This window comes from Passer domesticus, chromosome 5 (genome assembly GCF_036417665.1).
Source record: "Passer domesticus isolate bPasDom1 chromosome 5, bPasDom1.hap1, whole genome shotgun sequence".
Taxonomy (NCBI): Eukaryota; Metazoa; Chordata; class Aves; order Passeriformes; family Passeridae; genus Passer; species Passer domesticus.
The window spans coordinates 43776085-43799953 of record NC_087478.1 but is presented as its reverse complement, the minus strand read 5'-3'; the positions used below and the strand labels follow the sequence as shown (position 1 = coordinate 43799953).

At 38.0% G+C, this 23869-nt stretch overlaps 1 protein-coding gene across 5 annotated transcripts; it reads right to left on the bottom strand.

The window, feature by feature from the left end:
* Positions 1–2: 2 nt before the first annotated feature.
* Positions 3–23648, bottom strand: NEDD1 (NEDD1 gamma-tubulin ring complex targeting factor). 5 transcript variants are annotated; one of them, XM_064419790.1, is made up of 16 exons: positions 23493–23648; positions 22344–22487; positions 20393–20487; positions 18873–18989; positions 17531–17671; positions 13065–13151; positions 12426–12655; positions 11240–11441; positions 10137–10323; positions 7464–7595; positions 7259–7300; positions 6602–6825; positions 5748–5880; positions 5299–5455; positions 2962–3028; positions 3–2290 (listed from the first exon to the last, which is right to left on the bottom strand). In XM_064419790.1, exons 2-16 carry the CDS (start codon positions 22477–22479, stop codon positions 2186–2188), a joined length of 2055 nt encoding a protein of 684 aa, XP_064275860.1. In that variant the 5' UTR covers positions 22480–22487; positions 23493–23648; the 3' UTR covers positions 3–2185. The 5 variants fall into 5 exon arrangements, 4 of the variants coding, with proteins under 4 accessions (XP_064275860.1, XP_064275859.1, XP_064275861.1 ...); XM_064419789.1 differs by lacking the exon at positions 23493–23648 and adding an exon at positions 23277–23423; XM_064419791.1 differs by lacking the exon at positions 23493–23648 and adding an exon at positions 23277–23396 and having other exon boundaries at positions 22344–22492.
* Positions 23649–23869: the final 221 nt, after the last annotated feature.

Here is a 23869-nt window from a genome sequence, read left to right as displayed (position 1 = left end):
AAAAGGTTGAAACAAGCTTTATTTTAACATACAAATCAGATTGTGTACAAGGCAAAACATACCCTTATAGAGATAGGCAGAGTGGATCAACACACACCATGTGTAGCCACTTGCACTACAGTAATCCTGAGACATGGACAAAGGCCCTAAAAGTCTTTTTAATCACTCTTGCTATAGCCACCTCCATTTGGGAATTAAAAACATTATACAGTTCAGTGTCAGGAAAACAAATGACCTATAAGCAAAATACCCAAGATAATGGTCTAACTCCCTGCTGTCATCCAGGTACACCAGCAAGAGTTCAGAACTTGAAAAAAATCAAGCAATGGAAATATGCAAGGTTACTTCATTAACACTGAAAAGCATACATAGAAGGATGCTAAGATATTTTTGCTGCCTTCAGCTACTACTGTCTTCATGAACTGTGTGGTCTGTGTGTCAAGCTTACATATCCTATGAACTTAACAAAGAGTTCTCTATACTGTGTGTTAAGTTAGTAAAAAAAAAACCCCAACTTCCTTTGCTTCCTTTCAATATGAAGTTATATGTGATATAGAAATATTTTAAAAAGCTTTTAAAAGCAGTAGAACTACAGACATTTAAAGTCATTTCCCTAATATTAAAGGCTACTTGAACACCCTCATTTTGCTACAAGACTGTTTTTCATTAAATGACATCAAAAAAAGGAAGTCTCTTTTTTAAAAAAAGTTAAAGATATGGAAACGTTACAGACATGTTTGGAGCTTTTCTTCAGTTTTGCAACATATAAAAATAAATTACACTATATATTATGGCTTTCCTTTATTTATCTACTCATTTAGTAGCAGTGTCATCATGGATTTAAACACTAGATGTAGTAAATAATTAACGTGTCATGTTCTTTAGACTTTGCTTGAGTTTTGAATTTGTGAAAAGAAACAAGCAAATATTAGAGGAAAAATTAAGAAGCCTCCAGAAAAACTTAAATAGCAAGAAGCACCCGTAGAAGATGTCTTTCAGAGAAATTTTTATCTCAATTTAAAATTTTAACTTGATTTTTAAAGCAATTTAAAATTGAAGTTTTAATCTTCTTGGCAAAATAAAGGCCAAGCCAAATATCCCCTGCACTTCAACAGTCAGGACTTCCTACTGAGCTTCATTTCAGAAATGTTGACATACCACTATGATACTGTTTTGCTACTGAAGTAATGATTGCTCTTTAATGGTTGTTAATAATACAAGATAATAGATTTGGTATGCAGCTATCTGAAAAAGGCCACAATAATGCTAAACCAACAAAACTCAAAACTACAACATGACTGCTCAATATCATGTGTTGTTCACTACCAGTGGAAGGGGAGGTTGGGCACAAAAGGTGCTTGAGTCAGACTGAAAGACTTCAATTACACATTGCTGTATTATTAATGGCTATATTATTAATATACTTACATTTTGAAGACTAAAGTTGCATTCAAATCAGACAAGCTATGACAACATTCAAATACATGTAAATAAAAAGAATTCTAGATTCATAGCCAAAGTAGTAGCAAAAAAAGTCTCATTGTGCAGTTGATGTAGCATTTACAACAATAAACTAATGAATTCAATAAGACAGACTGTGGCACCGAATTTGGGAGTATTTTTAAGCTCTAGTTTTACTCAGGACAGAAGAGTTGCCAGCTGAATCAACTTAACTGACTACTGTACTTTCCAACTCCTCGTAAACAAGACTCCATGTTGTGCACAAAAGAGGAGCTTTCACTCCCCTGTTTCTTCAAGGAAAGTACCTGAAAGGCAAGCTGTAGTGATTGTTTCTGACATCAGTAGAATAAAGAAGCAGATAGAAAAGTAGGTATATATAAAAAAGTTCTTTAAAAGCATCTGTCCTGGTTTGATTTTGTTTACAAAAAGGCACTTTATGTATTGCTAAAACTCCAGCACCATACTTGTCCTTGGAGTTTTTCTGTTAGAAGGCTAAGTTGCAAGGTGGCCAGCATGAGGAGGCAAATGTTCTTTATACAGTGCCTATTTGCTACAAATTTTATAATTACACAAAGTATCTTACACCAGTTATTTAGAAGAATAGATTCATGTTCAAAATAATAACAGGTCTTCAAACAATACTTCAGTGATGACAGATGATCTGTCAGAGACGACACACCACCTGTAGTGAGTTCACGCTAATAAAATTAGCAATGTAAATCTTTCAGAAGTGAGTCCTCAGTCTTTTGTTTTCCTCTCGAAGTCTCTCAATTTCAGCTACTAAGCTTTCATTTACAGAGTATCTTTCAAGTAAAGCATGCATTTCATTCTAGAGAAAAGAAAAAAGTCTCAATCAGTAGTAATAAAGTTAATAATTCCAGTTTTATCCTATTGGCTTTCATATTTCTTTTAAAAATGAAATAACTTAGATAATTCTGTTTTTAAAAACTTCTGATAAGAAAAGTAAGATTTTCCCTTTTAAGCTGACATACAGTATTTTGATCATTAATACATTGGTGAATATTTTATCAAAGGATATTTTGCAGTTCTTCAGGATGAGAATCTACTAATGCAGATTCCATTAAAATGCTCAGAACCCAGACAAGGCCTTTTTAATGCAGATCAAAAGAACAAAGATTCATAAAAAGGTGAAGCTAAAGAATACAGAATAGCTCAGTACATACATAGTATCTACAAGTAAAGCTTTCTATTTGAATTCCATCTATCTTCTCCTTACCCCTTCTGAAGGACAGCTGAATATGTTTATATCTCCTGAAATATGGAATTCATACCTACTCAACCCCTAGATTCCCTTTATTAACAAAAGAAAAAGCAATTTCACAGATTCCCATTCCTGTTTTCCCCCTCCTTCACATGAAATCCTCCCTTTCTTTTTCCTAATAAACAAAATATATTTTCAATTTTGAGAGAAGATGGCATGCCTTAGCATTATCAAAATTGAAAACTGGATACATTTCCCATCATGGTCCTTGTACCTACCAACTGCATATGGAATTGCTTGATCATCTCCACTTGCAAATTCACAATATCTCGATGGCATGCTTCTCTGGGGGAAGAATTGCAAAAGGAAGATGCTCAGACTTACTTAGGAAGCAGTCTCTCTCATACCCTCAGCACCCAAAACTCCACAATTCCTCCCCTTTGCTCTCATCAAAAGTCTAGAAACCCTTAAGACTATGAACAATCTTCTACAGCTTATTTTAGAATACTGTTGTTATGATATTGATTTTTACAAGTACCATTTTTTTTCAGCACATAAGAAGATGAAGGACTTTTCAGTTTAGAAACACAAATATATACATGGTGATATCAATATTCTTTTTCACTTGCAAGCAGTAAGCTCCTCTTATTTTTACCATTCAAAGCTAATTTTCAATCTACTGCTCATAAGCACTGCAGAGGAAGATATTTATCTGTACTTGAAGATACACCTTTTCAGTATATATGACTTTCAACAGTCTTTTGTAAAAGGGCCCAAAACATCAACTGAGTAAGTGATACATTATTCTCAATACCATGGAATAATCCAGGTTAATCTACATAAAAAGCAGTGGCAGTGTTGTCTGTGAAGTGGACATGAATTTGTTAATTCATGGACAACCATTCCACACTACCAAAACTAGGCTTGAAAATAGCCTCTGATCATGACACTAACACAAGAGTTCCAGGAGCTGAGCAAGAACAAGACCAGGTCACAGAAAAGCAGGCAAGCTGACAAGTTCTTCCTGCACAGTGCAGCACAGTGCAGTTGTCTGGGACTGAGTACTGTGCTATGGGTACCACTGGTCTGACAAAGTCAGGTGTTTCTTTAGTGCACAGACACAGCTCTTACTTAATTTTCCTTTCCTCAAACATATAGCAAACCCAAAGGCAATCTTCACTTTCTCTTTCCACAGATTATTGTGCTACAGAATTCCTACTGGAGGCAATCTTCTTAGAGTGTATCAAGAATAGATGCCAGCTAGCATCCTATAAATCCAAAGATGTAGGCTATCTCCCAAAGACAGGGAGATCAAGAAACAAACATCTTTTTGGAACCAATGAATTATGTATTATTCCTGGTCTTTTCATGAAGGTTCATGGTTCCCCCCCACCCCTTTCACTTGAGGAGGAATGAATTTCAGGCAAGGAAGATAAAAATCCTTTCCTCAGGTTCCAACAGGTGAGGTAGTTACCTCAATGGGAAGCTTACAACAGTTCCCTTCCCTCTTACTGACCACAGTACTAACAATCTTTCATAATCAGTTTAAATGTATCTGCAACTAAAAACTGGGAAAAGGGCCAGCAGAGCCTTCCAGCCACTCCAGAAAGTATAGGTCAGAGGAGAAACACAATATTTAAGGCTCCAGATCTGAGGTACTGGAAGTAAAAGACTGGCAAGCATAACTTCCAACTCTGGAGTGCCTGAACATATATTTTAAAGAAAACACATCTGCAATACATAGACTGCATTTTAGGTTACATCAATTACATGTGTTGTAATTGTTTATTACCAAAAAGTCCCAGGGGAGTTTTACCATACTACATTTATGTAAAGACATTAAATAACATTCAATGTATTTTTTCTGTTGGCAGATAGAGAGCAGCCATAGTCACAGACCTACTAAACTAGTTTTGCTTTGCTTTTTGTCAAGACAGCAGCAGTTCCCCTGTCCTGCAATTCTTCTCCACCATCTCCATTCAACCTACTTCATCTTAAAGTGGGAAGTGATGCCCTAGATAAGATTCTCTTAACTTTTTCACCTTCTTCAAACTCCACTCTAAACAGAACCATGCTAATTTGACTTCTTTCAAGACAATTGGAATGTTGGTTAGATATCCACAAGGTAAGCTGACACCAACCATCACTTACAGCACAGATGTTATTTCAAAGCAAAGCTCCACCAGCAGAAATACACATGCCAAGATAACAACAATCAAAGCCAACACAACTCAACTGGCTATGTCAAATTCTCCTCACTGTCAACTTGAAATTTCTCCTGCTGGGATAGGGAGACAAGCAAGGAGGAAAAGAAATCAGTGCAAAGCTTCAGGAAAAGAGTAGAGATCTTGCTATGCAGACTGAATTTACCATCTGAGAAATATTCACTCATTCTGGAAACATCAGCAAAGTCATACACCAACAGCCCTCAGAGGCATCAGTCTATTTAGTCATCAGAGCTATTAAAAACTAAGTTTTATCCCTAGTTTTTCAGAAATAGGGCTATAAATGGTGTAATTTTCTAATCCAAAGAGAAATTTGTTTGAGCAATGCTGAAACACCTCATTAAGAAAACATGTCATTGAAAACAAAACACTCTGCAGGAACACCAGTACCTGAAGTCATCCATTGTTTCTTGTATCATATTCTGAATGAAGTTTATTTGAAGTGCTGTCAGAGGTGCATTTGTTCTGCTACTCCCAATGGTTTCTACTATTTTTTCTGACAACGAACTTGCAACTCCAGCAGTGACAGGTGACGTTATCTTTGAACCTTTACAATTGAAAATAAAATACTGAGAACCCTCAAGATAAATAAAAACCACTCATATACTGCATTACACTGGTACTTTCTAAAAAATAATTATTTATTTAATTAATTTTACCTCAAGTATTGCTTGGTAAAAAAAACCCATCAGATTTAGAATAAGTCTTTTCAGAGGCAACTAGAGACATTTTAAGAGGGCTGACTTGATTTAAAGAACCGAGATCAAGTCCATTTTATCAGATTTCACATGAGCTTACACTCAACCACACCTAGGACTGTGCCAAAATTATCAACTTACCTGCTGAGGTAGTACCATTTACTGGTAAATCATATGCAGGATGGGCCTGAATATTCTTCATTGGTTTCTCATTTGCATCAGGAGTAGATAATGGTGGAGAAGGTTCTATGCTTGATAAGCTTGATTTTGAAACCTGACAATAGAAACAATTTTTTTTATTTCAAAGATTAAATCTACTTGTTACAATTGTCTAATTGCATGTGAAGACTAAGTTTTCCGAAATGCACCTTCAAACATTTTTGCTTTTAGGAATCTGCTCAGAAATACATGCTTTTCATTTCCTAGCAAGGTATCTGAAAAATGGATTGCTAAAACATTCTAAATTGCCTCAAGTGGGCATAAAGAAGCAAGTGAAAAAGGCGGGGGCCTCTAATTTTCACATCAAAAATGTTGTGACTAAGTTGTATCACTCCTAGCAAACTTAGACTTCTCAAGAGCAATACAAAAGTAGCAAAGCTCTGTGCAGAGACATATCAAAGATATCTCAAGAAAAAGAGGGAGACAGAGAATAGGGAAAGAAGAGAGTGGAATTGACCTAACAAACAACAATCAATCATACTGGTGCAACCATCTAGTGATCCTTCTTGATTTTCTAGAAAAATCTAAATACTCCTCAGGCTACCTGTTTTGTTTCATGGGAACTTATGTAACCAATCTTATTTAAGACACACATACATTTATCTTCCATTGCTGAAGGCCAATTCATCTAAATCACACAAGGTTTTATGGATTTGTGTTAATAGTGCGTGAACAGAGTTGCAAAATGAAATCAGATTGGGCAGTATTCAGTATTCTTTTCTTCAGGCAGTAATATTCTGTCAAGATTCTAAAAAGAGCACTCATAATAAGAACACCTGCTTTAAGACATCTTTAGATTCTTGTTTCCCAAGACTTATTTTCTTGGAGTCAGTCTCTGGATGTTCCTCTTCTTCTTTAATTGGAGATCCCACAAGTGCATGTATTGGGCTAGACTGTGTCCCTTGTGCACTACTGCCCACCAGGTTTCTTTTTAATGGAAAGGCAATGGTTGGCTGTGGGAGAAAATCCAAACCCAACACGTAGGACTGGAAATCCAGGCCTAAAATGAAAAGAGAAAGATGAAACACACAGGTCAATAAACACACACACCACATCTATTCCACAGTTAAAAAGCTTGCACACTCATAGAAAACTGATTGACAGAAGAAATCACCAAAAAAAGTACTTCACAAAAAACTACATCCTTCCATACAACTTATGGTGCCCCCATCCTTACAAAGTAATAAAACATGAAAAGCTTCTGTATATCACAATAAATTGTATTAAGGAAAAAAACCCAATCACTTTAGGACCATACTCTTGACTTCCTGTTACCATGTTGTGTCTCTCAATGTGTCAGATAATTCCCAGAAAAGTTGTTTCACTGTCTGCTTTGGTCATTTGTTGGTTTTTTTTTTTTTCACTGGTATGACAAAATCAGCATGTGAGAACTAGCACAGACCTCCAAAGACCTATCACAGGCATATGCTTACCATTTCCTTGAGGATCTTCAGTCACTTTATTTGCAATAATATCTACAAAACAGCAGAACACAGACACATTTGTATCACTGCATCAAGTTCATAATCAAAGACAAATTAAAATATAAAGTAGGTACAGCAGTCAGTCACAAGTGACATTTTGTCACACTACATGCAGAGGAATTATGCTTTGCAAATTCCAGTATTAGTAACTTACCATCTCTGACTGGAGAAAACACGTCTCCTAAACTACTTCGACCAAAATCATCAAAGTTGCTTAATTCAGCACTTTTCCCATGATCTGCCTCTTTAGATGGAATGACATCCAAGCTGGAACTATGGGGAAAACCTTCAAAGGACAAGATCATTCCATTAGTAATTGACCTTTTCCAAAAATAACATACATTATGGCTAAACAATCCCACACCAAGCATGATACCTGGGAAGTCCAGTAAGCACTTCAGAACATCTGCAGATGCCAGTCAGAGGGTCAATATTAACTTCCTCATTCAGGCTGTCAACAAAGGTGACTACAGCTAAAAGCCCAAGAGGAGGGTTGTAAAATTGGAGAACCCACTCATGCTCAGAGAAATCTCTATGATGGGCACAGCAATTTTATGGTGGATCAGCTGAAGTGAAACTAGTGACTAAACCTTCTGCTAATAAGATAACCACATTCAGATGATAAAAATTTAAATTTGTTCTGCAAGAAAAAATTTTGCTGTATTAGGGCCATTAAGCATTCGAAGGGAAATTATATGAAACACCTTTTTTAAAACTTATCTAGTGTTAGTGTAGTCTCTGCTTACTTGTAATATTAAAAAATCAGCGTACATATTCTAGTATTAGAAAATCAAATTGAAGTTACAATTGCAGGCAAAAAAAAAAACAAAACCCAACCAAACTTGTTCCTAGACCTTTCTTCACTCTACCCTCAAGCCCCTTCCCTGACCTAATCCAAGGGCAAAAAAGCTTTTTATATGCATGGCACCAAGGACAGTTATCTGAAGAAAGGAAGCATACCTTAAGTCCAAAAAAATCCTCAGCAGTTATTCAAACTACAGTTTTTAGGAAGAGAATTAAACTGCTCAGACAACCACCAGAATAACTATCATAATTTCACAAAATGTCCACAAAACCTACAACTACTTTTTTAGATGGGATTACTTGTTGAAGTGATCCAAATATGACTGTGTGGGTGACTGCAATTAATCACGTCCAAGTATTTACATTAAGTGGAACCTGAGTCATATTTACGATTTCACATTTAAATGTATTAATATATTACATTTTCACTCCTTCAGATGTGTCAATTGTGACACCAACACAGGATTGCACTTGCTAGTTAAGCAAATACTTGGTATACTGAGTCAAATCAGAAGTGCAGCATCAACCTGTGCGTCAGAATTTAGAGGATCTACGTGGAAAAAGTGTAACATAAAATTGGACCAAAATATCTTGTGCACTTTTACCCATTCCCAGAAATACAAATGTAGTAAGGTACTTAAAGCAGAGAACAGCCGGTAAATGGGAGTTTATGGGAAGCCAACTCAAAGTACATCCGAGTTTCTCATCATATTCTGACTTCATTTATACTTTTGTACCTTAAAAATACCAGTGACAAAAAGCCTCAATTTTGTTTAAATATGTTATCAGATTACTTTACTGAATGCCCCTAATTTCTCCAAGTTAAATCGCATGAACGGGTTCTAGAAAAAACTCCAGACAACAAATGAAGTTTGTGGTAATTCATCCATCCTCATTTTTAACCTTAAAGACCATATCTTCTGCAGTATTCAGAGGTTTTTACTTCTAAATCAAATACTCAGATTAAAAAAAACTGTTTTGCTTGGTAAGCCTTTACTTTCTTAAAACACTTATTATGCATGGTCCCCTTTAAGGGGTAACAGCCACTACATCTTCAAATAAAGATAATAAATTGTATGCTTTAAGCAAAATAAAATTTTCCACACCATTCAGTAATGTTGATTAGCAACACTTCTTGCATACACACAAAACCTTCTACTTCACCTCATACTTCACTGCATACCCAAGGGAGGTCATTAATACACATCCCTATGGACTGCAGTGGCTTATTGCCTAATTACTGTTACTAAATGTATTTCTCCTTATTTTAAAAGGGAGGGGGAAAGTGCTGTTACATTAAAATGGATTGAGGATTTTTTCAAATAATCAAACAAGCAGTGTTACTGATTTGATATTTTCAGAACTCTTGAATTAAACAAAATTTAATTTAGAGTACATGTCACACAGTGGCAGTTTTGGAATACTCAGAATTCTTACAAAGAACTTGCTAATTTCAGAGGCATAGATAGCAAGTACAGTTACACAACTAATCATACTTGTAACTATATTTAAACATCCTTCCTACCATGTGATACTGGAATCATGCCTCTCACAAAAATACAGTTCAGTTGTCACTTGGGTTTTTGGACTAGGTTGCTTTTTTTCCCTGTGTTTTCCCAGGTTAGGTTGGGTGGTTTTTTTGGTTTTGTTTTTCTTGATGAGGTCTGCTACTTCTATTCAGTACAAGAATTACAAATCTGTAGCTCTGCATTCCATGCAGACATTGCATTAGAAACTCCATTATGTACATAATCTGCAAGAAGTCAGAATGCAAGAGGTAGTCCCACAGTACCACCACAATTTTAAGACTTCATGTGTCTTAAGCTTACCTCCTACAGTCTCACAGCATGTGCTACACAGTGGGGAGGGAAAAAAAGTGTATGTGCAGGTACACAAACACAGTACTTCCGAACAAATGCCCTTCCCTCAGTGAAATTTTTACACTGTAATGGTCAAAACATGAAACACTGCTTCCATCTTCCCCATTATGCCACCTATTCTAAGAGTAGGAACACAACATTACCTGTTTTCTCCTGAAAAATCTCTCCTCCCTTATTTTCATTTGTCAACATAAGATGAGAGGAAACTGCTGCTGATGCTTGCAAGGCAATGTTTTTGATGCCAGTATTTTGAATTCCTCCAAGATTACTACCAGCTTTGACTTCTACTCTTTTGGACACAGGTTTATTTGAAGAACCTATTATGTTAGACTGAAGAAAAAAATAGAACCAATTACAAGAAGTTATTATTCCTTCAGCCTAAAGTAAAAATACAAGACAATATATTTTCCTTTTTAAAAACAGTAAAAAAAAAAAATCAGTTCAAGTCGCAAAGGTTGCCTAGGAGATATGCCTTTATAAATATGAAAAAAAGTATCTTCATGTAACTTCAAAGAGCATGGGAAACATCTGTGAGGACCTCCACAAGAATAGTAACAATTTAACAGTGGAGTGACCCTGCATGATTCAATTTTGATCCCAGGATTAGACATAGCAGAAAAAAGAGATTACAATATTAGGGACTCCAAATGTTACAGGAATAGTTAACCACTAGCAGCAAGTTTGCTAGAGGAGAAGGAAAGTCTCTGAGTGCTAAAGAATCCATTTCAAAGGTCCTCTCAGTGTCCACTAAATGGAAGCACAGGGTTGCTCGATTACAGTAGAGCCTAATTAAGTCTTGGAAGAACCTCTTAAGTCTTCTCTATTATTTAATTACCTTCTACATTGTTTATATGTCATAGCAAAAGTCCATATATAGGACATACAAAATATCTTCAGCTCTGTGTCTTCTTCTTAAGCAGAAGGGCCATTACAGACCTTTCTGCTCTGCCTACAAATAACCAGAGGTGCCATAATCTGCATGATCTGCAAAGGCAGCATATCCACACCAGAAAACCCAGAAGACTGCAAGTTCCACTTATTTCTATACTGAGGCCAGGAATGGGGGGAATTCCACATTAACAATGCCTAAAACAGTAGTTAAGACTAAGCAGTTTATAATTCCTGCGTTGGTATGATCCCATTTTGTTGGCATCTATAATGCTTAGGAAGTGAATGTTAAAACTTTTTTCAGAAATTAAGCTTTTGCTTTGTTTTCATTAATCTGCATACTGAACACTAAAAGTACCTTGGAAAAAGTGCTGCTGAACTGAAGACGTATGCATTTCACACAGCCTTTGTGAGCAGTAACTGCCTTCACTGGTGATGTCAGCTGTCTTAAGTCATACTGGCAGATCTTTCCTCGGGAACATCCTATAGCCAAAGTAGTACCGTCAGGCATGAAGTCTACTGTGGTCAGAGGAAAATCAGCTACAACTGTTTTCAGTAACCTTCAAATATGAGAAATGACAGGATGAAGCTTTTAGAATTCAAAGGTTGGTCTTTTCAACACAGAATATCTAAAAGAAATATATATATAAGCTTTCATAATTCAGTTACAGGTCAGGAGTTCAGCTTCTCCAGTACCAAGTAAATTCAGTGAACTATTTTAAGAAACAGTGGATTAGGCTCACACTAAGCATTCAGGCTTAACAAGAAAAAAACTGCATATGCCCCAACAGACTTCATGACAACAGCATCACATTGCCTTCTTAATAGCAAACCAACATTATTTACTGGTATCATCATTTGCAGCAGCAATCATACTATATACATCCTCTCATCCTCTAACTTTCCAAGCCTATCAACTCTACTCCTCCCACAGCTCTAGGAAAAACCTGAGGTCTTAGTTTGCATCCTTCTACTGCATCATTCCAAAATGCAAACAGACTCCTGCTGCTAGGAGGAGCTGGAGTAAAAGCACTACTGATGCTAAAACCAATGTCCCAAAAACCACTTGCCATCCCATCCTCTCACTACGAAGTCCCATCACCTATTTCCCATCCTTCCTGCTTTTTCATCAAACATTCCCCTCCTATCTCAGCAGTTCTGTGCACCACAGTTAAATCTTTTATCTTAACTAGAAAAGCAAGCAAGCTAATCTCAGGTGGCTGCCACAGGCTGTACTGCCCCTCACAGAAGTTAACTGCTCTCTACCAACAAGAAAAGCCCAAGCACAAGCACTGGAGAACATCACCCATAAACTGGATTTCAATTAGTTCCCACATGCCTTGGGGTTTTTCAATTGTTTGTTTGTTAACTTAGAAAGCAAAACAGACTATGGGACAGGTTCTCCAGTAGCAATATGCCAACCACTTCAGCCATTCTGCATGGGGCTGAATGAAATAATTCATGGCATCATTAGGCATGTTTTTTCAGTTTACAAAACCAAAATAAGCAATCTTGTAAAATCAAAAGGTCTTTCATATACTCACTTTTTACTTAGAGTGTCATAGAAAATAATTCTTTTATCCAAACCTACAGTTACAAACAACAGCTCATTGACTGGAGAAAAGCAGATTTCTGAGGCTGGTGCTTTATGAGTATTTTCAAAATTATGATACGGGTTCTGGCTATTTACATCCCAGAGAGTTACATTTCCACTGTCAGAAACAGTGCCCAGCAAGGATTTCTTAAGGGATGAATATTTCAAGTGTCGAATAGGCTGTAAAACACACATAAAAATTAATTTTAATACCAATATTAAATATTATATTAAATTATTTTCTAAAGACACAAACATATTAGGAATACAAACAAAGTAATCAACAAAGGCTTCCAACTCTGAAATATAAACAGTAAAACCAGAAAAAATAATTTTGCATTAAAATGCCATTTTTGCTACTGGGGGTGAGACCTTCCTTTTTTACTATTACGGGGTACCATATGAGCTGATCAGCAAAATTAAGAAGACAACTGAAACTTCCAGAAAAGTTTCTCAAATTTTCAGCAAATATCATGTCTTCATACAAAAAATCCCCATAACACATCTAAAATTAAAGGAGTGGAAAGGTACATTAGTTCACCAACTAGCCTTCTGCCATGAATGTTGAACTTAATTCCCCTTCACTGACTTGAGGTACTTGGATATCAGCCAATTTGGTAAGACACACTGACTCCAGAGTTAAGCAAGTAGGTAGGTCCTGCAGAAAAGCTTCAACCTGTGGACCAAGACCACAGAAGAGGATAATGTGTGCTTTATCACAGGCAGCTTTGCTATAGCACAACCAGGAACTTGACTTGCCTTTCAGAAAAGATACTTTGTTTCTACCACATTGCTGCAGAGGATGTTTCAGAAGCTCACTGCTCTAATACTACAGTACTCAATTTCCTGATTAATTTTACTTATGACCCAGCTGCACATATTCACTCCTAGGGCCATATTGTCCTTACACTTAAACAGTTTCCTAACTCCCCAGGTGCTGCTATCCCGTTTTAAAGAACAGCAAGCTCACCCTCCTTCAGGCTCTATTTTGCAATTTTAAAAAATGAGAGTCCCCCAGAACTGTCTTTTTGCAACTCTCCCAGTATGAATCTTTCTTGAATATGGCCAACTAAAATCTTTTATGATCCTCAAAATATTTTGCTCTTATTTGAGTCTGTTTTAATCATTGTCATTTTATATTAAGAAATCCAACTACTTTCCCTCAGGAATTTTGAAATCCTACTCTAATAAAGAACCTCAGTTGCCCCTTAAATCTGGTATCTTGATTTCTACTCTGTCACAGTTATTCCTGTGTCTATAGTTTTAATCATTTTTTGATACTGACACAATCCTCTCTTATGGGCAAATGCCTTCCCACTGGGTTTCATCATAGCTCCACCTAGAACCACAGAATCGTTAAGGCTGGAAAAGATCCCAAAGCCCATCAAGTCCAAGCCTTACCCCAGCACTGCCATGCTCACCACTAAACCTGTCCCTAAATACTATGTGTTTTTTGAATGCTTTCAGGAATGATCATTCTACACTTCCCTGGGCAGTCTGTTTCAATGCCTCACTCACCACCCTTTCAGAGAAGAATTTTGTCCTAATATCCAATCTAAACTGGTACAACTTGAGACCATTTTCCCTTCTCCCATTGCTTGTTACCTGTGAGAAGAGACCAATCCCCACCTTGCTAGTACCTATTTTTCAGGTGATTGTAAAGAGCAATAAGATCCCCTCTCTCCAGGCTGAACAACCCCAACCCCCTCAGCTGCTCCTCACAAGACCTGTGCTCCAGACCTTTACCCAGTTTTGCTGACCTTACTTCTACTATCATAAGCACTACTGAAAATATTAAACAAGACAGATAATGAAAGAAAATGTTTGATTTATCAAATGAATGATTTGATTGATTTATCAATGAATTTCTTACCCATCCTATCTAGTATTTTCTCACAAAGCACTGAATCAAGTACTTTACTCAAGTCCAGTCCAAAGAGGGCTGAAATATTTCATTTGCCTGAAAATGCTCTCAAAAAGCTATTGTTTTATTCTGGCACAGACCACACCACAATGCATTGTACTGGCCTTTATCCTACTTCTGTCTTTAACTTCCTTTTGATGGAGATATGTGTTGCTTCATATTCCTCCAGTATCATTTCCAGCACTTGTATTGTGAGTGTTGCTGGAAGCCAAATTGCCTCAACCTGCTTTAAAGAGGAGGCACCTTCAACCACATATTCAAACAGGAACGACTACAACTCTTCATCACTAATATGGTCCTCTACTGGTCACAATTTTATCATCATTTTCCTGTTTGTTTACATTGAAAAAAACACTGAGAGATTCAGGAATTACAGCTTTAATTACAAACAGCATCTACATGGGAAATATTCCTGACCCTCACAGTTCTCTCAATTCTTTACCTCCAAATACCTTCCTCCTTAGCTGCCCTGGCATGTCCATGTTCCATTTTCTCATTCTTGTTCTTCTGCCCACCAAGATTACTCACTTCTAGGTCTTCTCAAACCTCTTTTGCTATCCTACCAAGTCAGTCATTTCCTTTTCTCCTTTATCCTCTCCTTAATCTCACAGGTCTGGGCAAGTTCTCTGTTTTCTTTCATATGCCGACATTGCCCATATTAGCACTACTCCTCACTTTTAGCTTTAAAAGCTGACAAACTTTTCACTATATGGAGCGGCCAGAATCCATCAGACTCCTTTACAAATCAGCCAGCTGTTCAAACAGCTAAACTAAATCCTGTTGCTAGGAGAATTGCACCAGGCAGTGAAGACTTGAACAAACATTATATTTTGAAACAAACCTTAATTTATCCTCACAACAGCAACGAGAGAAGAATCTGGTAGTCTAAATGAGTGCCAATAGCAAAGACAAATTATGGGATCTGCAAACAACTCTGCAAGAACTCAATTCTAATAAAATACAAAGGTATTCTAAATTAAAATCAATTAACAGACTATAGACCAATGCTCCTATGAAAAGAATTTTGTTTAAAGCCAGAGAAAGCATGGCAACCTTGAGCTATTCTACTACTTGTAGAATCTACACAACATGAGAAATTAACTGGCATGGAAACTACATTCCAGCATGCTGAATCAAAGACAGACAAGCTAAAATTTTTGAGGTTAGACTTCCCATTCCTCAATTCTAAAAAAAAAATCACTATGGTGTGGTGACCCTTCCTAAGCCAGAAAACTAGTATCAGGATCAAACAGTATAATACACTGTTTATCCATTAAAGTTTACTCTTAAGGAAAGCCGGCCCCTCAGCTATAAATCAAGTAAAGGCTTTTTAAATTTAACAGAATTACACAAGTCTTTAGATATTTTCTTCACTGTAGAATCAGTTCTCCAATTAATACCCAAGACAATAACAGAGCCATTTCTGCACATAAAAGTAAAGAACATTTTTAGGATCACAGACAAGCTGGTAAACTGGGACATCCAACTAGCCAACTCATTCCAAAATCATACCTCAATTCCACTTTAAATGAAAGCTATAATCAAATAACTGCCCTCCCTAACAAAATGTTGTAGACCCTTTGGAATATGAACAGGAGCTCTTTGTTTGCAATTACTTTAACACATCAAATAGCTTTATCCATCCTAAAGGTCACTCAGCTTGATTTCACCTGACGAAATAGTTATTCATGGCATATCTCTTACTCCTAATCACGTTCTGGTGGAAAGAACTGAATATATCAAACAGGTTCATGCAAACCATCTTCACAAGAATTTCCTCATTTTCCAATTAACTAGAAGCATAGTCTGCACTCTGGATATTCACCTCAGCTCCATAATCCAGCCATGGACCTCCCTGCTCCTGCCTCACATACACACTCCTCATAAGATTGCAACAATCAAATCAGAAAAATGACCTGACTATATAGATGGATTTTTAAGATCAAACCAAGTATGAAGTACAATTTTGCTTCAATATAAGTATGAGATTGGCAATGGATCAAAGACACTGCAGCACCTAGGAGCAGAAACAGTTTAAACTTAACAGAGATTTTTCATCAGAAAGTATACCATAATTCCCAAGATGCTGTGAGAATGTAAGAGATTTTTCACCACGTTATACTCTTCATGCGAGACAGGAGAAGAATTTAATTTGACACTATCTGCAATCTAAGAATGAAAAAGCTGTTGCAGTAACAGAAAAGGAATAAGGCACAATTTCAGCATTCCTTGCAACATTAAAGGTCACGTTTAGGACCAAAGCAACAGTTCTGCATCCCCTAGGCAGCCCCTACCTCTGTAAAAATGATTCAGTAAAAAAGGAAAGCATGCCTAGAACTCAAATATGTGGCTATCCATAAGACAAGACAATTCTCACTAAGAGCACACATTGGAATTTCCAGTGGGACAACACAGCTCATTTACTACAGCAAATGCTCTTGTATCAAGGAATTCCCCTTGTGATACCCACTAATTCTTTTAATATCTTTTGAGTCTGCAGAAAGGATTTGCAGTGACAAACCCTACCAAGGTTCTTAGGTAGTACATATGCTTTGTGTTTGCCTTATGCACAATCTTCCTTCAAACTAGTTCTCCCAAATATTAACTAAACACCTAAGTAGGTAAGATAAAACCTCATTATTTTTCTCTTTGAGCATCTGTGCAATTTTAATCTCCAGATTAAAAAACGTATTTCCAAATACAAACTTGTATTCACCCCTTCTGTACAGATAACTTTGAATAAGTTAGAATCCAGGCTGCATGGTCTTTGCCCTCTTCAACAATATATTGAGTGGTGAATTGAAATCCTGCTTTGGTTTATAAAGCCAACTGTGCTTTAATCACTTCTAAGATACCTATAAGTTTATTCTTGAGGAGCCAGTGTCTACCAAGTTAAACTTGCTGTATCCCGTATATAAAAAATGCACTTGAGAAATTTGTATTTCAATGCTACCTAGTATTTAAGGCTATAATGCACACAGCAGTCTGCTTTCTCCTTTCCTTAAGGGCATTCTTAAAAATTAAAATGAAACAGAACACCAAAACTTAAAACCTCTTGAAGTTTAGTTTCAATTTCTGAAGACTGCAAATTAAGCTTAGTACCTGAAAGGAACTCAACATAGCCAGCCTACCTGTCTGCTGCCATAACCAAAGGGACTACTGGATAAATTGGTGGTAACACTGTGTAGGATGATTTCACCACTCAAAGATCCAGAAACAATATAGCCATCATTCCAATTATATGCAACACATGTGATTTCATCTTTATGTTCCTGTGGGAAAGGGAGGTTAGAGGCAGAGTGTTAAAAACATTCTTCCTAATTTATGCTTTTACAAAATAAAATTCAGCTTATTTTTCTGACTATCCGTAACATTTTGAAAGATTTAAGAGTTGTTATGGAATATCACAGGAAACAGCAGCAAAACATACCAAAGATGAATCATAACCACTCTCTGATTGTTTGCATTGGGTGGTTTTAATGAATTAGTAAAGATGAGCATATAATTATATGCAATATTTTAATATGACAACCACAGAGATATTTACCACAGACGTTATGAACATTATTTTAAAAGTGAAGTCTCCCAGAAACCAGTGATATTTGAATATACTTTATGTAAGTTAATCTGATGTACTACTGACAACTTCCCCTTCTGTCACTTTCAGACCTAACATATATTTACTAACCAGCTTTTCAGTAGAGTCATTTGCAGTGATAATATTGTGTATAATGAACATATTATTTTTTCCCCTATATTCCTATATAGGAGAAGACAATGTAGTATTTCTAACCCAAAAGTTAGGAGTAGATATTTGAAATATTGTATTAGAGACCTAGAGGTTTTGTTTCCAACTGTAACTGAAAGTCCAGGAAAAAAAGGATAAATCAAAGCTGAAGTTTTATAGCCTCTTAAAACAGTGGTGCTAAACAAAGGCAAACCATCTATTGAAGGCACGTGGGAAAGACACTAAGCCATCCTACAATTCATGTATCACAAAAGAGTTCTAGAGAATTCATACTGAATCAGTTAGAAGAGAACCATATTCCAGTTTTGCACAACATTAATTCTGCTACAGTATTCCACAAATACGAATGTGTTTTCTCATTGAATGTATCAGAAACAGCAATTACCTGGAATGTAACTCCTGGAAAAAATCCCCATCAGACAACACCAACAAAAATTTGCAAAAATAAGAAGTCTATTCTGGAAATTTAAACACATATTATTATGTGTTTAAATTGTAAATTTAATTTCAGAATTGTACTCCAAAAACACCAAGTTACACACGCTTGTTAAATTTGCTATTTACAGCACATAAAGAACAGAAACTTGAACGAGACCCAGATGTGTGCTAGCTCCTGTCTGTGACCTTGATCCAGACAGCCACCAGACTTAGGGAAAGTACATTTTTTACAGCTGCCAGCAAAACCTGGGAGTGGAAAGCTACAGCTCTTCCTCAGCCAAACTTACCTTTAGGCTGCGATAAATCTTTCTGGACTTCAGATCCCAGATATTAACTGTGTTATCAAGGCCTCCACTGACAAGATACGAAGAACTAGAATTCAAGCTCACACATGTCTGTTTTGCCTAATGCAGAAAGAAGAAAATGTATGCTAAAGATAATTAAGGGATTTATTCAAATCTACTTCAAAGCATATTGATGTGTGCTTCCATTTTCATCTGTGCAAATAGTCCCGCTGACAGACACACCTACTCATACTTTACAGCCGTTTCCTATCAAAAGGCATTTAAAATCAAGTCGAGTTTGGACATATATTTAATATACTTTAACATGTAAGGACATTAATTAATATCCCTTCAAATACTTGCATTTCCTCATTCCCATTTTAAATTTTTTGCACTTTTCCTCCAGTAGGCATTTTCCCTTTAAATTAAAACTCTGAAAAGAGAAATCATAGTATTTTATTCAGGTACCCAGTTTTTTTTTAAAGAAATCCTAAGTTAAAGAAAAAAAAAAAACTGTTAGAAGGAAATCAAGAAGTTGTCTAAGTTACATACTTCACATTTCCTAAACATTACACGGAATATTATAGCAGCAAACCTCATAATTCAGTTAAGTGGTTCTTTTTAAAATAATCACTGAAGTACCAGTTTTTGCAAAAAAAAAAAGGTCAATCTTAATGATAGGCCTACATTGAGGACAAATTATTATTCAGTTCCATCATGTTGAAAATTCACTTTTAAGTCTTCAAGATTTGAGTGAAGAAAAAACACGTCCATCTAATTATTGATATGATAAAATTGCAAGGGACTGCATTAGTTAGAGATCAAATTTAGTGAAATCTTCAGGACAAACACTCCACCTCTGAAAGGGTTTGCTTCAGCACCCTAAATGCAAGGTTTGAACAACTTTTCAGAAAATTTCCAGTCCAAATTAGCATTACAACAGCTATCCAAGAAGAATAATTAGAATGGCTTAGAACACTAACAAGCTATTTAAATGACCATGTGAAGAGACTCTTCTAAAACTAAGTCCAGCTTTTTGAAGTGCCACACTTCCTTTTAACTAGAGAAAAAAAAAGCCTTGAACACAACACAAATTCTCTTGTTTCTTGCAATACAAGCTGGCACATGTAAGCTCCAAGAACAACCCCTCCAAAGACTCTCATGTTTTGCAGTGTACAATTCACAGGTATGCACAATACTGACAGCTCAAGCTGGAAAATGAAGTTCAAACTTGAGCTATTCCATCTCCTACACATTAGGTCATCTGAACCACTGACTGCCTCAACTTATCACATTTGCAAAACTGCATCTGTATCTTCTTACTGATAGAACTATTTTAAAAGCACTATTGCCCCCACTCTTTATATGTGTTTAACAACACACAAGGAAACGTTTTTACGTATGTGTCATAATTCTAACAATACTAAAATTACATTGATCCCAATATGGAGAATAGATGTGAGACACACAGGATACCAAGTGAACTGCGGAAAAAATGAGGGAAAAGCATTACTCATACTTACTCCTTCAGCTATTTCAAAGAGTGGGACAGGTTTGCTTTTACAGCTTGAAACAACTATTTTATCACCAGCAGCAGAAGCAGTAGCCAGGTATCTATCTTTGTCACAAGTTAAGGAACATAATTGTAGGATACTAGTGATTAATAAAAGCAACAGGAAGTTTCCCTTATTGAACAGAAGACAGATTGGCTGAACAGTCTAAAGCATTGGACCTTGCAGGGACCTAGAAACAGAAACATAAGGCTATTTTCCAAGCTTTCTTTCTTGTAGTTAATTCAAGAAGCTCTTGAATTAACTACAGCCCTTACTTGCCAATACAAGACAGACAGCAATTTCTTTGATAGAAAAGACAAGAAATATCTGCCAGGTATTATTTAAGAGCTCTTTACCACTAAGGCAGCTCAGCCAGTCTACAATTCTGCTTCCCCACACCCCCAAGTACGAGCCCCATTTATCACTAGTTCAAAGGAATGTCTGTGGCTGTTACCAGACTATGGATTTAAAGAACAGTCCTGGTCATGACAAATGTTAGATTACCTCACTATACAGCTTCTAGAGTACAAAGAGCAGTTGCCAGTTTCTCCCACTCTGTACTGAGAAAAGAAAAACAAAAGCCCAAAAAGAACCTTTTATGAAACCAAGTACTCCAGAGTAATAAGGACATTTATAGAATTACAGAGCAGGAAAACTGCATCTGCACCACCACCAAACAAACTGAGTAATCATTCAGTCTTCTGGCCAATGCCCATTGTGATTTTGTATTTCCTCGTTAAAGAAGAACACAGGTTAATTGGCTGGATTTAACACAACAGAACCAGCAGGCAGGGTAGTGCTTGCTATTGCTTTCATTATTTTAAGACTCTTTTGTATCATTTTACAGAACTACGTGTAACCAGAACTAATGCTTTATCCCTAACAAGCTGACAAGGCTATAAAGTACTTCATTGTTTCAGCCTTGGAGATGAAGAGGAGACTTGGAAGAACAAAGCATATAAGACAGACTGTCTGTAGATAAAGTTGACTAAACACACACTAGTGTGTATGCATACACATGAAAACATTATATCTGTGCTTCAAATTCTCTGCAGGCTCCGCAGCCAAAACATTCATTTGTGTTCCAATTGGTGCAACTTTTTTTCTCATACATTAACTTAAAGGACAGACATTCAGAACTTGCAGGACTTGTGTGCCAGCAGCCTGTCCTCCTTCTACATCAAGATGAGGCACCACCACCTTCTCCTGTGACAGCTATACAAGCCTGGCAGCCCACTGAGATTTATCATATGTTCATCTAACACCTGGCCCCTCTTATCATTATCCAAGACTTCCTTGGCTTCCAAGTCAGGGATGACAGACCTGAATGGGTCAGATGCATTTTGATGACAAACCACCTCCATCCCCTGAATGTTATCCTACACAACAATGTTTGTGCTTCCTCTTAAATGCTATAAGCAATGGAAAGAAAACCAATGCTTAGAGGTAAGTGGACACTATCAAAGACTATCAGAACCAACAAGAAGCTGTCCTATTAAAAAACATATCTTTGATTACAATTTTCCTCACTATACTATGTACAGAATTTTACTACACCAGCAGTTGCTTTGCTTAAGTTTGACAGTTAATTAAGCAAGTATCATAATCAAATACTGAAGAAACAAAGGAGCAAGCTTTACAGTTGGCAGGCAATTCAGGCCTATTACAGCCATTAGAAAAATGCTGGCTCCCGAGATGAGAAACTTCTTCACAATTATTTACCATCATGAACTCATTCTGTAAATCCCTTCAGCACAGGGAACCGCAACACTTTGGTCAAAATATCTACCAATATTTTTCTGCAAGGCTTCAAAACACTTCAGGCCTGTGTTTACAAACACTCCAGTAAAAAAAGGAAAGAAAAAAACCTTGGAATTTTGCAGAACACCCACAGAAATAAGGCTGAAACTGTAAAGGATACTGTTGCTGGCCCAGCACAGTGCACTCACTGGGTGTGAGGGCGTATGTGGGTTGAACTGCTCCACCACACTGAAAGATGAGGAATCCCATATTTTAATGTCGTCTCCTGATGATGCAAAACGTATGCTTTCTTGCATGGCTGCACCTGTTCTGGCAAAAATAAATGAATAAGTGAAAATATATACAATAAAAAAATAAACCAGGCAACCTAACAATCCAAAATGACACAATTTTAAATGGTACAGTTGGCGTTTTCTTGGATAACTGCAACATTTACTTGGAGAGTTAAGCAGTTAGTACTGTTCAGCTGCACACAGGAGTGAAAGCAGCAGACACTCCAAGCTTCTGCTGCTTGAACTCTGGCAGGAAATGCATGGTTTCTTTTTCACAAAGCCAGCCCCTGTACGGCACCAAGAGACTAAAATGAAGCCTTTATGCCCGCAGTTCACAGCTGCCTACCAGGAAGCCCGGAGTGTCTGAAGGGGCCTTTTCCCACCAGCAGATGGGGATATACAAACCAGAATCAAACTGCTGCCGGGCAAGGCCGGCAGGACCGACCTGAAGGACTCGCTTCAGCGCTCATCTCACCACTCCAAAGACATCCGAGAATCCTCTGAACTAAACCTCTGACAGCAGAATATGAGCGACAATGAGTCACCTTCCATCGCACCTTACAAAACGCTACGAAGCAAAAAGGCCAAGAACAATGTACTACTACTAATTATTCTGACTGACATCTTTTAAGACTTAAAGCCAGGTTAAGCAGTGCCTGGTTTGAAACTGTGACTCTCGGTTTTTATTCCTGGTAATTTTAAAGTATCAACAAACAAGGACAGTAAACGTGAGCCATCGCTTCAGCTGAGAACGCAACCACTCCACAGCTCCTAAAGTTTGCGGGACGCTTCCACACAGCTTTAGGCCATTACATACTTACATTACATTACTTACTGCCGGGACTGTTAACAGTCACAGAACTACACAGGAAACTGAGGGTGCACATGCACCTCCCTGGGCAGCAGCCCGCGGAGCCGCTCCTCACGCAGAGCTCTCCCGCCCCGCGATTGAACCCCGGCGGCCGCTCGGCGCACCCCGCCCCCGGCACCGCCCGGCCCCGGCCGCTCTCCCGCGCTCTGCCCGCGGCGCTGCGCACCTGGCGGGGCGGGCACCGGGCCGAGCCCCCGCTGCTCGCCCTAGGCCCGGCCCAGCGCCGCCTGAGGGACGGGACGGGCCCGGCTCCGCCCGCCCCAGCCCGGCCCGGCCCGGCCCGGCCGCACGACCCCGGCCCCGCGCGCTCGCGGCCCGCCGCGCCGCGCCCAACTTCACACGGCCCGTCCCGGCAGCCCCCGCGCGCCGCTCCCGCCGCTACGGCGGCCCGGAGGGGCCCCGCGGCGGGCAGGGCCGCGACGCGCCCGGAGCGGTGAGCGCGGCCGGGCCGGGCCCTGAGCCCGCACGGCACCGGCAGGGAGGGCGCTGGCCGCGCCATAAACCCGCCGAGACTGCGCTCGAGGGGCGCCGCAGCTGCCCCGG

What these genes read in the sequence shown, in the direction of transcription:
- NEDD1 (XM_064419790.1), bottom strand. Translation starts at nt 22,479, where the DNA reads ATGCAAGAAAGCATACGTTTTGCATCATCAGGAGACGACATTAAAATA. An exon ending in CTGATATCCAAGTACCTCAA is followed by an intron (nt 12,656 to 13,064) that starts GTCAGTGAAGGG and finishes TGTGTTTTACAG; the next exon opens with CCTATTCGACACTTGAAATA. An exon ending in GAAACAATGGATGACTTCAG is followed by an intron (nt 3,029 to 5,298) that starts GTACTGGTGTTC and finishes TTCTTCCCCCAG; the next exon opens with AGAAGCATGCCATCGAGATA.